The sequence below is a fragment of the Haliotis rufescens genome, unplaced genomic scaffold (assembly GCF_023055435.1).
Source record: "Haliotis rufescens isolate VD_foot unplaced genomic scaffold, xgHalRufe1.0.p SCAF_3, whole genome shotgun sequence".
In the NCBI taxonomy this organism is placed as follows: domain Eukaryota; kingdom Metazoa; phylum Mollusca; class Gastropoda; order Lepetellida; family Haliotidae; genus Haliotis; species Haliotis rufescens.
This window is the reverse complement of record NW_025964001.1, coordinates 22,208,948-22,225,723: the sequence shown is the minus strand read 5'-3', so window position 1 is coordinate 22,225,723 and position 16,776 is coordinate 22,208,948. Positions and strand designations below refer to the sequence as shown.

Sequence of the window (16,776 nt, the reverse complement as noted above, 5' to 3'; positions counted from 1 at the left end):
CGGCGGCCATTACTGGAACAAATATGGATCAAAATATCGTTAGCAGCCTCGTACCAATTGGGATCACAACTTTAAGATCAGTATGGATGCTGTCGTAGCATATGCCAACAAATTGGCGAAAAGGGAAGATGAACCAGTTGGTCTGCGCGTAGTGTTGTCATTGGTATGACGGACAAATTGAAAAAGAGGAACAGAATTGGAATAAACACATTCTGCCCAAGGCAGCGGTTATCCAAAGTGTGACTTCTCTGCACGAAAAGTTTGTTTTCATTCCTACTGAAAAGGCCTCAAATAACATAATCTTTGTATGTAAGAATCACTACATTAATTGTTTGATCACAGAACTCGGTATACTTGACAAATATTGCCAAATATAATATAATATGTTACCTGAGAAAGAAAAAAGAAATAGCCTAAACCCACACATCAGTACTATTAACTTTCGACTTGACTCTAAAACTTGAAGACACGTGACCATTTCCTCATGTGTACTAGATTCCAAAGTTCCATGAAATCCGTACGAACAGAGATATATTTACCATACCTCAAAGAGTGACCAAAATGCTAAATACAATCAAGGAAGGACGTTCTTGATATTCAGAAATAAGAGACAAGTTGTAGTAGTACCATGTGGATCTTTAAAAACATGCTTGTATTTTCGCAATCTCAAAAAAGAACCAAAATCCATTATGTCAGAAAAGTCAATGTCATTTTCGTTTGATTCGTATCTTTTTACACCACTGCCCCACACGACACGAGAAACTTTATTCCTTGATCCATGGGACAAACGTATAGACCATATAGTTACATCTCGATCTTTGGAGGCACGGGTGGCGTAGTTGTGTTAGGCGCCGCGATTCGCTATGCAGAGTTGCGTCCCTTGGGCACGCCAGAAACCTATGATTGTGGGTTCCATTCCCGGTTCGCCCCAGTTATGTTTCTAGGTTTGTCAGCACCATACCCCGTGCTCGTGGGTTTCACCGAAGTGGTAAACGTCTGAGACCTGCATCACTTCGAGCTTTCCTCTCACATTAAGCTGACACGCCGCGATATAACTGGAATACTGTTAAAAGCGGCGTTAAACCCAACTCACTCACTCACACATCTCGATCTTTCGAGATACTTACAATTTGGAAAGCACTTGTAAGTAAATGTCATCTGAAGTTTACTGAGAAAACAATATGTGAAGTACTAGGCTTCCTTGTTGATAACATCTGTGTGAAATTTAGAGATAAGTCATTTAGACAACATGTAGGCTTCCCCATTGTCCTTAATTGTGCTCCCCTTCTTGGTGATCTGTATTTTTATACACATGAATTTTTATGCAATTTTAGCTCTTATTTGCAAATCAAAATATGTGAGTTTGGCAAAGAAGTATAACTTAAGCTTGAGGTATATCGATGGTCGTATGTTGTTCAATAATGGTCTCATAGCCTATTCCCTTCCACTGAATTACCCACACATCTGTTTCATGTATAGATTTATGCATAAAGATTCATCAGAGTGATAACAAACTCACCACAAGACTGAATGACAAGAAGGGTGACTTCAGGTTTCCAATAATAAACTTTCTCTCATGCCTTTGTTGTCTACAATTTACAACTCTTGCGGTACCATCGATCATGCTCTTTCTACGAAGAGTTCAAAGTGCGCCATACGACTCTTGCTCAAAAGTTGTTTGATCGGGGTTTTATTCAGGACTTTTGTAGAGCTTTCAAGAACTTTTAGAGTAGATATGTGGAAGACATTTTTAAATATGACGCATCAGTGACCAAAATTAGGTCTGATGCAACGTCTTCATTTGACTTGTACTATATGATCCGGAACAATTGACTTCCCCTTGCACGTGTTTGTGACGGGTGCCACCGATGAAGCAGGGTTCAAAACACATACTGTACTAGTGACATAGTCGGAATCGCACAATAAACTTTGCTTTTAGTAGAGATTTCTTATGATTGTATGGAAAGGGTTTTATTTCATGTCCATCTTATCACAGGTGGTGTTCAAGAAATAATGTATGTTAAATTCGTTAAATATAATACATGTAAGATTAAATGTCCCAAATGGCCCTTTTTCGCATATCTTATAATTATAGTCAAATTAATCCTACTTGCACGTTTGTCTAAGTGAGATCCCATCGTTCAGATTAATCTCCAAATCATCTCTAACTGTAATTATTCGCCCGGATATTGAACATTGGTAGGAAGTAATTGTTCCAGAATAGTTAAAAAGCAAACAAATATGTTACTCCCCTCGAACTCGAACAGCCATTAACCTCATAGATAAGGCTCTTAGACGCTTGACTACTCAGTACAACACTTAATCCACTTTGCCTTCTCCACTTAAAAGTTCACCATCATGGTTATGTTGAATTCAGGAAATTGGGTCTTTATCTTCGCGAATCAATAGCTTGCACACTGTCTGTACAAGTTTATCACGCCGAGCACGTGTTGATTTAGAGTATGTAGACTAAGTGCACGGCCACTTGGAAATAGAAATTGTCAGAAATTACCATGTAATGACCATGAACCATCACATCAACTGTCGTTGACCTTGTGTTAATTACCTTCTAATTGGATGCTAAGATGCATTGAAAAGTATCAGGGTTCGACCCAATATATGAAAAGAGTTTGTGTGTTTTAGAAACATGTGGTTACATACCAATGTAGTATATATTACACAGATCACCATATAGAGTAATGACGAATTTCCTTGACAACATATGTTCAATTGGGCGTTCCTTGTCCATTGAAGTGTTTAAGACACTGTCGTTTAAAGGCTATGAAAGCAACTTTCGGTATGACTTTAACGACATCGAGATATAATGTTCTACACAGAAAGGTATAGTTTACACCGGTATGTCACTATCGACTCACAAAAGTGTAAGTATAATTTGTGGGCCACAAAGCAAATATTTTTAATGGATCACTGTAAATGAGTGATGACACAAGGTGTTGGCAAAAAGGGTAAGCATGTCCTGTTCTATAGCTAGCTAAGCTTTTGTTCTAATAACATGACGCAATCAATATTTGACAGTTCACATTTCACATTATAAAGTGCCTTGATTATGACTAAAGGCCTGTTATCTCCACACAGTGCTTGTAGGTTTCTCCAAAGTGATAGATGCCAGAATTGTGGTCTGAGAGAAAATATTTCAATCCCCCGGTATGTTTGTACATAATATTACTATCGTTTAGGTCCTATTTGGGTTATATATGGGACTGTGAATAATAACAGTGATGCCACTTTAGAATGTACTGACGTCATCAAAATTCAGTGGTTTGGCATTTACCCACAAGCAGTTTGGTTGAGACAAAGCCATTGATCACATGTTCGGCGAATGCTACAGAAAGAAAAACATAATGAATATATTTCCGTTATTTCCTATAACGCACGAGGGCACCTCCCGCCAAATTCGGTAATCGTTTTCTTCTCCAAAATCCAAGAATACTGTTGATCTCTACCAATGCAAATACATACAGCAATCATTTTGTTCTCTTCCTTTATGCTCCCCATTGCGTTGCATTATATGAATAATCATAAGATGTACACAAGAACTTAAATCCCTTTCATTAATGCATTAGCATAAACGTCAATACCAAATAACCGGTATTCAAAACCGTCATCCTGTGCATGAAAACACATCGAAAAAGGAAGTGGCACAATATGCACCATACACGAATGATATACAATGCAATGCAATGACTATTTGCAGCTCTAATGCCTATGCTTATCCTTGAGTTAGTTTGTAGGTTTATGCTTATCCTTTTTGTGAACACCCGGTGTCATCACTGATTTATCAGTGATCCATTTAATCATTTTCACCGCTACTTTGCTTTTTACGCCCAATGGAATCTGTTTCAGTAGATAACCGACACTGATAATAATCTAACGTTGACGTTTTATATTTATATAAAGCTATCACCTGCCAGTTTAAATAATGGGTGCCCTTGCACTGGTGTTTGGCGTTTGTAATTTTCCTGTTCCTTGGGACTGACGTTAACATGGACTTTTCCCCATCAACTGAGCGAAGACATGTCACAAGCACAGGATTAGAGCGTGGTTACTCTGGGGACAGATGCATCAGTTGACATGAAATAATAAGGCCCGTCTCTCGGTACTATAGCAGCACGACGAAATGTCAGAGCTATTCTGTTACCAAAAATAGTACCTTAGAATGTCTGGCATCCGTCGAAAATGTCCGTTTGGGGAGAATGGGATTTTTTTAATATGACAGGCTGTTTTTTAATGATGCGCACTGAAACACACAGGAAACAAAACTACGTTACGACGAATGACAAATTAGCTTGCTGTTGAGTTCCATTTGAAAGGTAACGAAAGGACGTCTTGTTAAAATACGAATAGGGAGAGAAGATCTCATCAATGGTTTAAACTGCACATACGTGTACATCCTGTCTCGTGTTTTTCCCTGTAAGGGATCGAAGGATGTATAATTGCCAATGCCAACAAATATTAATATTCGTTCACCTGTCGAAAGAAAATGGGCGAACAAAGAAATATGATATCTTAAGAAACTACAGATTTGGGCACTCTAGAAAACTGGAGAAAAATGATAGAACACTCTACACGAGACTGTATGACAACTTTTAACAGTATTCCAGTTATATCACGGCGTGTCAGCTTAATGTTGGAGGAAAGCCCGAAGTGATGCAGGTTTCAGACGTTTACCACTTCGGTGAAACCCACGAGCACGGGTATGGTGCTGACAAACCTAGAAACATAATCGGAGCGAACCAGGATTCGAACCCACAATCATAGGTTTCTGGCGTGCCCAAGGGACGCAACTCTGCACAGCGAATCGCGGCGCCTTAGACGACTAGGCCACCCGTGACCTATTTGTCGAGTAATCTTCCTTCAGCTCGAGCCCTTGGTGTCTACATTTCACAACTTTTGACGTGCAATCGGGCATGCTCTTCTACCAAGATTTCAAAGAGCGCCATACAACTCTTGTTCCGAAGTGAAGTTCTTTGATCAAGGTTAGAACATTCGTGGCCTCCGTAAAGCTTTCAAAAGGTTTTATCGTCGACATGTGGAGGACATTTCCACATTTGACGGGTCAGAGACAAAAATGACTTATACCATAATTATGTGTCGTGATTTTTTCAGGTGAACAATTGACTTGACTTTGTATGTGTTTGTGACGGGTACCAGCGGTGAGCAGGATACACTCAACTTTTCGCGAACACTGGTATCATCACTATTTGATATGTGTTCACAAACACATGCTCATGATATAGTCGGAATCGTACAATCGACTCTATTTTTGGCAGATTTCTTATGAATATGGAAAGGGTAATTATTAAGCGCTTTGTATAACATTGTATACCATTATTTAATGCGCCTTGTTCTCTTTCCTATCATCAAACACTCCGTTTACAACATATTCCAAAGGGTATAGCTACCATAAGCCGCTGACAGCCCCATGGCGAGACTCAACGACTGCAGTAAGCAGCAGGACATATTTACTTACTGTTAGCGTATGGGTTTCATTACAATGTATAATCCCTATTATGTATTCTTTGATTTAGTCAACGCTATTTTCATCCACTATTGAATGGTATAATAATGAACAATAGCTGATGTAGTTTCCCGAATCATATCTGCGGTTATAGGTTTGTAATTAAGTCTGTTGTTTATGACTGATCAATATCAATCCCTATTGATAGAGATCAAAGTACTTGAATCTCATGGGAATCGAACACCTGTAAAGTGATAGGTTTAGATATAAATTGTTCTGATATGTCACGTAGGGCACGATTCAGCTCTGGTTTCGCGGTGACAGAGAAATTTCGGGTGGGGATAGTTATAATAGAGAAACTTGGTTTGTTAATGTTTGTTGGCGAATTTCAAAATACTTTGACAGACTGTGGTTTCTAGTTTCTTAATATCCAAACGATTTCAAACATGGTTAGGTTGTGTAATGAGCACCTGGTGTCTTATTACATTGACACGTATGTGTACTTGTGTACTTGTTTACGACAGTCTTCATGGCATGTCTCTGTTTCGTGTGACTGAGATTAGATTTGATGATATTAACACGAAACATGACAATTCATGGAATGTGCATGACATTTTAACTCCATGTATCTAACTTATGATGCTACGATTTATCTCTATCATCAATGCATGGACTTTTCTCCGGAAAAAATAGTTTATATTCTAGTGGGAAAAAACAAATGCGGAAATTTTGGTCAAATTGATGGCTGCCGTATTTCTACGGATGACAGGAAAGGCTCAATGTCCGTTAATACCGCTCTAAGTAAAATCGTCAATACGCACCTGAAAGGAAGCATCTAATATATAAAGGAGGTTCGAAGGAAACTGGTTCATTAGGTGATTTGACGTTATTAACATTGTTGAATTCACTGACAAGATTTGAAAAAGAAAAAAGCGACAAAACCCTTTCCAGAATCATAAATATAAAATGTCAACGCCAATCCAAAACAGATTCCATTGGGCGCAAATTGGTAGTGAAAATTGAATGAATGGATGAGTGAAAATCAGTAATGACACCAAGCGAAAGGGGTAAGGATGTTGCAGGTTGCAAGTACACACGGTTTTATCTAAGCATGTGTGACATGACGGATTTTGGTTAATAAAGCGACAAATACCTTTCCATATTCATAAGAACTCTTCACCAAACTCGATTGTACAGTTCCGAGTACATCTCGAACATGTGAATCACTATCAAACAGTGATACCAGGTGTTCGCGAAAAGTTGAGCGTATCCTGCCCCACCGGTGACACCTGTCACAAACGCATGCTCATGAGCACGTGACATTGGCGTAATGCAATTTGTAACTATTAAAGTCTTGGATTGAATTCGCATTATTCTTGTGGTCCTAAAATAAAGTCCAATGGAAGAACCCGACCCAATTTATAAATGTTTCATCTTGTAGCCTACTTCCTCAGAAAGTCTCCGTGAGATAAGCATTGAGGCCTTCATAGATACACACACAGTGCCATGACATTTACCTGTTGCCTTCATAGATACACACACAGTGCCATGACATTTACATGCCTTCATAGATACACACACAGTGTCATGACATTTACCTGTTGCCTTCATATAATCACACAGTGTCATGACATTTACCAGTTGCCTTCCTAGATACACACAGGTGTCATCACATTTACCTGTTGTCTTCATAAATACACACACAGTGCCATGGCATTTACCTGTTGCCTTCATATATACATGCAGAGTACCATGACATTTACCTGTTGTCTTCATAAATACACACACAGTGCCATGACATTTACATGTTGCCTTCATAGATACACACACACAGTGCCATGACATTTACCTGTTGTCTTCATAAATACACACACAGTGCCATGACATTTACCTGTTGCATTCATCGAATCACACACAGTGTCATGACATTTACCTGTTGTCTTCATAGATACACACACAGTGCCATGACATCTACCTGTTGCCTTCATAAATACACACACAGTGCCATGACATTTACCTGTTGCCTTCATAGATACACACACAGTGCCATGACATTTACCTGTTGCCTTCATAGATACACACACAGTGCCATGACATTTACCTGTTGCCTTCATAGATACACACACAGTGCCATCACATTTACCTGTTGCATTCATAGAATCACACACAGTGTCATCACATTTACCTGTTGCCTTCATAGATTTACACACAGTGCCATGACATTTAGCTGTTGTCTTCATAAATACACACACAGTGCCATCATATTTACCTGTTGCCTTCATATATACATGCACAGTGCCATGACATTTACCTGTTGCCTTCATAGATACACACACATTGCCATGACATTTACCTGTTGTCTTCATAAATACACACACAGTGCCATGACATTTACCTGTTGCCTTCATAAGTTGCCTTCATAGATACACACACACAGTGCCATGACATTTACCTGTTGTCTTCATAAATACACACACAGTGCCATGACATTAACCTGTTGCATTCATCGAATCACACACAGTGTCATGACATTTACCTGTTGTCTTCATAAATACACACACAGTGCCATGACATCTACCTGTTGCCTTCATAAATACACACACAGTGCCATGACATTTACCTGTTGCCTTCATAGATACACACACAGTGCCATGACATTTACCTGTTGCCTTCATAGATACACACACAGTGCCATGACATTTACCTGTTGCCTTCATAGATACACACACAGTGCCATCACATTTACCTGTTGCATTCATAGAATCACACACAGTGTCATCACATTTACCTGTTGCCTTCATAGATTTACACACAGTGCCATGACATTTAGCTGTTGTCTTCATAAATACACACACAGTGCCATCATATTTACCTGTTGCCTTCATATATACATGCACAGTGCCATGACATTTACCTGTTGCCTTCATAGATACACACACATTGCCATGACATTTACCTGTTGTCTTCATAAATACACACACAGTGCCATGACATTTACCTGTTGCCTTCATAAGTTGCCTTCATAGATACACACACACAGTGCCATGACATTTACCTGTTGTCTTCATAAATACACACACAGTGCCATGACATTTACCTGTTGCATTCATCGAATCACACACAGTGTCATGACATTTACCTGTTGTCTTCATAGATACACACACAGTGCCATGACATTTACCTGTTGCCTTCATAAATACACACACAGTGCCATGACATTTACCTGTTGCCTTCATAGATACACACACACAGTGCCATGACATTTACCTGTTGCCTTCATAGATACACACACACAGTGCCATGACATTTACCTGTTGCCTTCAAAATATACACACAGTGCCATGCCATTTACCTGTTGCCTTCATAGATACACACACAGTGCCATGACATTTACATGCCTTCATAGATACACACACAGTGCCATGACATTTACATGCCTTCATAGATACACACACAGTGCCATGACATTTACCTGTTGTCTTCATAGATACACACACAGTGCCATGACATTTACCTGTTGCCTTCATAAATACACACACAGTGCCATGACATTTACCTGTTGCCTTCATAGATACACACACACAGTGCCATGACATTTACCTGTTGCCTTCATAGATACACACACACAGTGCCATGACATTTACCTGTTGCCTTCAAAATATACACACAGTGCCATGACATTTACCTGTTGCCTTCATAGATACAAACACAGTGCCATGACATTTACCTGTTGCCTTCATAGATACACACACAGTGCCATGACATTTACATGCCTTCATAGATACACACACAGTGCCATGACATTTACCTGTTGTCTTCATAGATACACACACAGTGCCATGACATTTACCTGTTGCCTTCATAGATACACGCACAGTGACATCACATTTACATGCCTTCATAGGTATACACACAGTGCCTTGACATTTACCTGTTGCCTTCATAGATACACACACAGTGCCATGACATTTACCTGTTGCCTTCATAGATACACACACAGTGCCATCACATTTACATGCCTTCATAGGTACACACACAGTGCCTTGACATTTACCTGTTGCCTTCATAGATACACACACAGTGCCATGACATTTACCTGTTGCCTTCATAGGTACACACACAGTGCCTTGACATTTACCTGTTGCCTTCATAGATACACACACAGTGCCATGACATTTACCTGTTGCCTTCATAGATACACACACAGTGCCATGACATTTACCTGTTGCCTTCATAGATACACACACAGTGCCATGACATTTACCTGTTGCCTTCATAGATACACACACAGTGCCATGACATTTACCTGTTGTCTTCATAAATACACACACAGTACCATGACATTTACCTGTTATTAATTATCGTTTCTATATATTATATTAAAATCTGTAGCAGCCACGATACACAAAAGCCACTGGGGACATTTTTCGTGTGTCCTTCCTCACGATTGGTTTGTTCGTGTGACATTGATACTGGACTGAATACCCCAAGTCTCTTGGGATTCCAGGTTAGAATAGGTCTCCGCCACCTATGCTGGTCGTAAGAGGTGACCAAATGGATCAGGTGGTCAAGATCGGGGACCTCGTTGATTGCGTGTCATCGTGTCCGGACGCGTGGATCGTCGCTAACTATATCAATCACTGGATTGTCTTTTCCAGACTAAATTATTTACAGATCGCCGTTATATAGCTGGACTATTGCTGAGTGCGATGTCAAACAATAAAAGAAAGGAATACCTCTGAGGCTTTATTGTATTCATTTGGCTTAGTTTGCTGTATACATGCTTATAGTATGTAATCATACATTTATGAAATTGTTTTTTCCGTGAATGTTGACAGACATAATATCGACTAAATGCCTTCATTGGTATACCTTTCATCCTCCATACTTGCCAAATTGAAAATCGATTATGTTATTAACAGGTTCTTGAAGCCGCCGGATTAACTGAAGGACTTTAGCTCGGATATTTGAAAAGTGTATTAAAAATAAACAGGATAATGTAATGGGTTACTATAGCAACGACTGATCCATTATGATTGGCAGGCAACGACAACATTTGTCGAGCAAGAGCAGTTATCCACCTTGTCAATAACATAATCGAATAAGGAAAGGATGTTCATGAGACAGACGTAGATTATTCACGTGAAAGGGTAGCACAATAATACAATGGGGAATCGATGTCAACGGAAGGTGACTTCCGACAAATGCGTAAAGTATGCTGGAGAAATCGGAAAGGGGAAAGGGCACCGTTGTTTTTCTCTTGAAGCAGCAACACCAGGTCCTAATTCGCAGAAAACATCCATTGGCCTTTAATTGACAAAGCAGTTTCGTTGACGAGCTTTGCCCAGCTACATAATGACTGGTTACTACTTTCCGTTAGATCCAAGATTTTATTGAAGATGGGCTAAGTTATTTTCGACTGAAATAACAGACTAACACATCAACTAATCACACAAAAAACGTCTCAGATGTAAAGCATCGTCACGTGTCCAAAGGCCTAACGAAAACACTAAAACAAACACGTTATGTTGATGAAGCTTCACGTCGGCTGCCACGCTGCCATTGTATTGCCGTAAATGGGGTTGGCTTTTTTCTCATTTAGCCGCGTGAGATTGCCAATAAGATTGTGTTCTGAGTAGTTCTATAAAGAAGGTCTGTTGGCATACCACAAGATGGACCTTGCATCAGTTTGCTTTTGCTTATCAATTCAAGGATTAATCACGATCTGCGATTATTAAAGGGTTGTGAGATGCTGAATATGGCTTTTCACCGTGTGCCATGGCACGGCAAATTTGTGAAATGACTGCATGAGGCTGCATGAAGAATTCCAATTAACGACATTAGTTGTCGTGCAGTTCACTACCCGACTTTAATAATCCATCAGGTTACTATCGTTGTAGCATGGGAAATAAAACTAAATCTCCGTCCGCAAATGGAATGTAAATACAGAATGCAGCAACGATGTTTATGGGGGATTTATGGCAGAACCAATATTCTGTACAATATCGACACTGATATTGAACATTGCCTGGGTGTACGGAGCAGCTGACGCCTGGACATCAGACAACGAGTTGGGATTAGGAAAGAAATTCTGTTACGGTTTCAACAGTGTCTGTGGATGTGGTTTAATGCAAATACCCCCTCGTCCATATGCTTGAGAGGCCAAAATACAACATAAGATGGGAAGCCATGACCTTTCAAGACGCAAATTCCTCTGAACACAATCTTCACTAATTTGTTTTGATTTCTTGGAACCATCACTTTTGATGTCTTGGTTGAAGGTATTAGGGATGACACAAACGTTCAATATCTCCGAGATAACGAGAGCTGATGCTGCCACCTGACTGCCATCATTATGACAAAAGCTGATACTCTGCAGAATATATTCATCATGACGTCTGTCGATAATTCCTGGACCTTAGCAAGTGTTGAGCCTGTCTAGAATTAGTGGGGAGAAAAGAACACATTCCTACGCCACATCCAAATTATTTGTTTGACCAGAATAAGTATAAGTCGTGAGTGAAGGTCAATGTCACTGTATATTTGGTCACAGAAACCATTTCAGGAAATAGTCCCCTTTTAAGTAATTTACAAATGATAACATATTTGGCGAGTGCCATGTCATCAGGCACACTTGACAGCTGTTTACTTTCGTGTTGGTTGATAGAAGGGAGTAACTATCAATATGAATATGAAATGTCATTGGTACTTCGTTATCAATGAGGCTACAGTAGACAGGTTAGGCGTAAGTTCTACAGTGTGCATGTCATAGTTTTGCCTTCAATACATGAATGTATCCAAGTCTAATCATGTATGTTCTGTGTTGGAAAGAACTGTACCCTTTCTGAAAAGAACTATGGGCAGTCAGACATCCCTGTTCCCCTGTACAAAATGTCTAAAGTCTCACTTTATATATATTACATCTTCAGGGTCGTATATGCTTTCCTTTACAACATGTCTACAGTCTCACTTTATATATATTACATCTTCAGGGCCGTATATACTTTCCTTTACTACATGTCTAAGGTCTCACTTTATATATATTACATCTTCAGGGCCGTTTATGCTTTCTTTTACAACATGTCTAAAGTCTCACTTTAAATATATTACATCTTCAGGGCCGAATATGCTTTCCTTTACTACATGTCTAAAGTCTCACTTTATATATATTACATCTTCAGGGCCGTTTATGCTTTCTTTTACAACATGTCTAAAGTCTCACTTTATATATATTACATCTTCAGGGCCGTATATGCTTTCCTTTACTACATGTCTAAAGTCTCACTTTATATATATTACATCTTCAGGGCCGTATATGCTTTCCTTTACTACATGTCTAAAGTCTCACTTTATATATATTACAGCGTCAGGGCAGACGATGTCTACCAGACACGGTTGCCCTTTACAACATGTCTAAAGTATCACTTTATATATATTACAGCGTCAGGGCAGTATAGGTCTGCCAGACACTCTGTTGCCCTTTATAACATGTCTAAAGTATCACTTTATATTTATTACAGCGTCAGGGCAGTATAGGTCTGCCAGACACTCCTGTTGCCCTGCATGACCTGAACCTGGAGGAGATGATCCCGAGGTACGCCCCGCCCGTACAGCCGACTGGTAATCTGAAGGTGCAGCTACAGTTCTCCCATGACAACACCACACTTACAGTCATCATAGTCGAGGTACGAGTCACTGTTCACAGAGAAACCTCCATACGTGTTGAAGGGGCACGACGCTCCGCTGTTCAAAGCCCATTTCCTGTCATTTCTATAGCTAAACTGTGTGTGTGTCTGTGTTTTAAGGGGGGGGGGGGGGGGCACGGGTGGCCCAATCGTCTAGGGCACCCCGATTCTCTGTGCAGAGTTGCGTCCCTTGGGCACACCAGAAACCTATGATTGCGGGTTCGAATCCCGGTTCGCCCCGATTATGTTTCTAGGTTTGTCAGCACCATACCCGTGCTCGTGGGTTTCACCGAAGTGGTAAACGTCTGAGACCTGCATCACTTTGGGCCTTCCTCCCACATTAAGCTGACACGCCGCGATATAACTGGAATATTGTTTAAAAGCGGCGTTAAACCCAACTCACTCACTGTGTGTTAAGGATGATCATGAATAGCTAGATTGATCTACATTCTAACATTTGAGTTGGCAGATTATGTGGGTTTTTTATACTAATTTAATCAAAGTTGCTGGGACTGCGAAGTTGTCTAAATCTAGTCTTCCTTTAAGTGTCGACTGTTCACCCAGATGGATACATACACTATACTAAGACTAAAATTACTGTGATCGTGTCAATGTAATTATGACTGAAAATTGATAATAATTATGGTCATATATGGCTTCAAAAGATTGAGCAATGATCGAACATTTTTATCATTTTGAATGTGTTAAATTGTTATATAAGTAAATTAAGTTGACATTAAAAGCATCCATCTTCAGGGCACTAAAACACGAATTCACTCTACGTTTTTAAGAAAATGAGATTCAATTTGAGTTTTGTGCTGCACAGTGAAGAGCATGATTACAGTCAGTTGTGTATAATAAACGTCCTCATACATACGGACAATATCTCGTTCAACTCATCCACCGTAAAAACAACGCCTCATTAGGTCATACAAAGACCTACGAGACAGGTACCTCATGCTATGGGTGCATGAAGTCCCTACACGTTAACCCACGTACCTCCTTCGTTCTGCATGTTTCCACTGTTAAGAGCCACCTGGTGTCATCAGTGGTTTTCAGTGGTCCATTTATATAATTTTCACACCTATTTTGCCCTTTATTCTCTTGCATTGCATTGACGTTTTATATTTCCCCTTCATCGGGTCAATCAGTATTCAAGACATACCCCTGAAACATAGAACCTATACAGAAGTTGTTATCCACAAAGTGTTCCATGTCTTCATGGTCTTCAAACTCTTAAATACCTACCCAAGACTTTCTTCAATTAGTCATAGCTTGGAAGACGAGTCATGTTTCCACGGGTTAGTCTAGAACCCCCTCCACCCGGGCAATTAAAAAATAAGGGGTATCCATTATTGAAGCGACATCTCGACGTACGTAGCTGAGGTTCGCTAATCACGGCATTTGTTAAACAGAACTGTTCCACTGGGAACTGTGTGCCCGCGTCAACGGGTTTTAATTTACAAAGTTCTGCTCGAGTTTGTTTTTCATACCATGGCATTTACATGTTCCTGCAATTAGAAAGCCAATTATATGCCACAACTGTTTATGCCTTAGGACCAATATCAAAGGAAACTTTGATTCGAGAATATGCTAAGTGCCTTCAGCTTGGTTGGCAGGGGAAGCATGGTACAGAAGAGGAAATTGTTAGTAAGAACAGAGGCAATTTTCTTTTATTCTGTAGTGGAGCCGACCACAAATATTACCACTCAAAGTGTTCATTTCTTATACTTTTGGCCAGTTACGGTACAAAAACGTCACTCGGTGGGGATCTGTTCAACATACCTTTCAGTGCTAATAAGTTCATCTTCACGCATTGAGCTATTATGTGGGATATTATTCAAGATCTCAAGCACTCTGCTTTCTAGGGCGTCGTTGAATACTCTAATATACACCTTTCCCCTTCAAGTATGCCAGACCTGTTGGCTTTAAATCTAGGGGACTTCGCATAATAGAAGATAATGATTTCAAGTGCCAAGAGTCATTTATCTCAATTTGACGCGGAATCGCTTACTTCCTTACGCTTCTGTCGCTGAATACTGCTTTCCTGTCGACGATCCTCAGTCAAATATCATCAATGTCATTTTCCGAAGGTTCCCTTAAGAACCCGCGGCATCGCAATTTTCTAGTCTATATTGAGTCCTCAACCAAGCTCAAATGAGTGTTAAATGACCCGTTCTCCATTAGGCTCATAGCGTTGAATCCCGTGTATCATCTCTGCTCTTAGTAGTGCTTGTCACAAGATGCCTTGTCGGTGGCGTGGCGTTGAATAACATTTAATTTTGTTTACAAGAAAATTTCGTTTTGGTGTCGGGTCATCTGAGTTATTTTGGGTTGGCAGGAGTGCTGTATTTGTACCTTCCCCGGAATGTGTTTCAGACTCGTCAATAATATACGACTTCTGCTCAATGGTTGTTTGATCAAGGTTACAACATTCAAGGTCTCAGCAAAGCTTTCAACAAAATGTTCTGGGGAGGGCACTTCCAAATTTGACGCATCACTGACAAAAGTGATATCCGATGCAGTTCCCTATTTTTTCAGAACAATTGTCTTGCCTTTGCATGTGTTTGAGACAGGTGCCACCAGTGGCGCAGGATCCGCTCATCATTTCGCGAACACCTGGTATCATCACTATTTGATAGTGGTTCATAAACACAGGATATAGTCGAAATCTGCAATCGACTTGGCAGAGTGGCAAATACTTTTTAGTATTGGTTTAAACTCTCTTCGTCAAAATACGTACATATATATGGAGAAAAACAAAAAATATGTATTTTAGTAATGTCTGTAGATGAGATGAAATTAAAACAAGGTTTGTCATTGTCATTCTCATTGGATCTTATTTTTATGATCGACGTGATATACACACCTGTATTGATAAGATAGAATTTCGTCAATCGTATTAAATCAACTGAGATTGAATTAAACAGGTTTTAAACACAAGCTTATGATATAACAGGCACTGTGAAATGGACAGCGGATATTTCTTTTGATTACGGAAATGGCTTTTTCGCTATTTTTTAAACATGCATCTGTATGTTATTCTTTTGCATGGATTTCAATAACACATTGATTCAGCAATATTTTTCAGTCAACTTCATATTTTATGGATATTATACTATTGTAATAATGAGATTCCCTTTTTAACAAGATTAATGCTGGATAATAAGACATAAATAATTATCCCTCCGGTTCTTCAACAACGTGATGCATATCACATAATAGACTGGAAAGATAGCGAATTTTAAGCCTGAGCGTGTTAATCCAACCATCAATCACGAATAATACGTTTGCCTTTTGTAAAAAACGGTTACCTTGATGACAGTGATTAAAGGAAAGAACGACAGGAGAAAGGAATGGCAACTTTGATCTTGGTCGAGTTCTGATTTGAGGGAAATATACAATCCTTTAGATGTCAGTCGTGGTTGTCATGGAAACACTTTGATCTCTCAGATATGTAATGACTACTGGTTTCTAATCTTAGTACGTTGTCAACATAAAGTAAGATGCTAACTTTTCATACTCTGTAATTATTAGTCTGAAGCCAAGGAGATTGTTTTGAACCACAAGGCTTGAATTTAATGATATATTGTGTTAGTAGTGGATTTATTC

General features: G+C 39.5%; 1 protein-coding gene across 3 annotated transcripts in view; it reads left to right on the top strand.

Annotated features, from left to right (window-relative positions):
* LOC124146465 (synaptotagmin-17-like) overlaps nucleotides 1-16,776 on the top strand; it is a 100,515-nt gene that overhangs the window by 67,012 nt on the left and 16,727 nt on the right. For all 3 annotated transcript variants that reach the window (XM_046516768.2, XM_046516771.2, XM_046516769.2), the window contains one exon: nucleotides 13,000-13,164. In XM_046516768.2, the coding sequence (XP_046372724.1) occupies nucleotides 13,000-13,164 (165 nt within the window). The remainder of the gene's footprint in view (nucleotides 1-12,999; nucleotides 13,165-16,776) is intronic.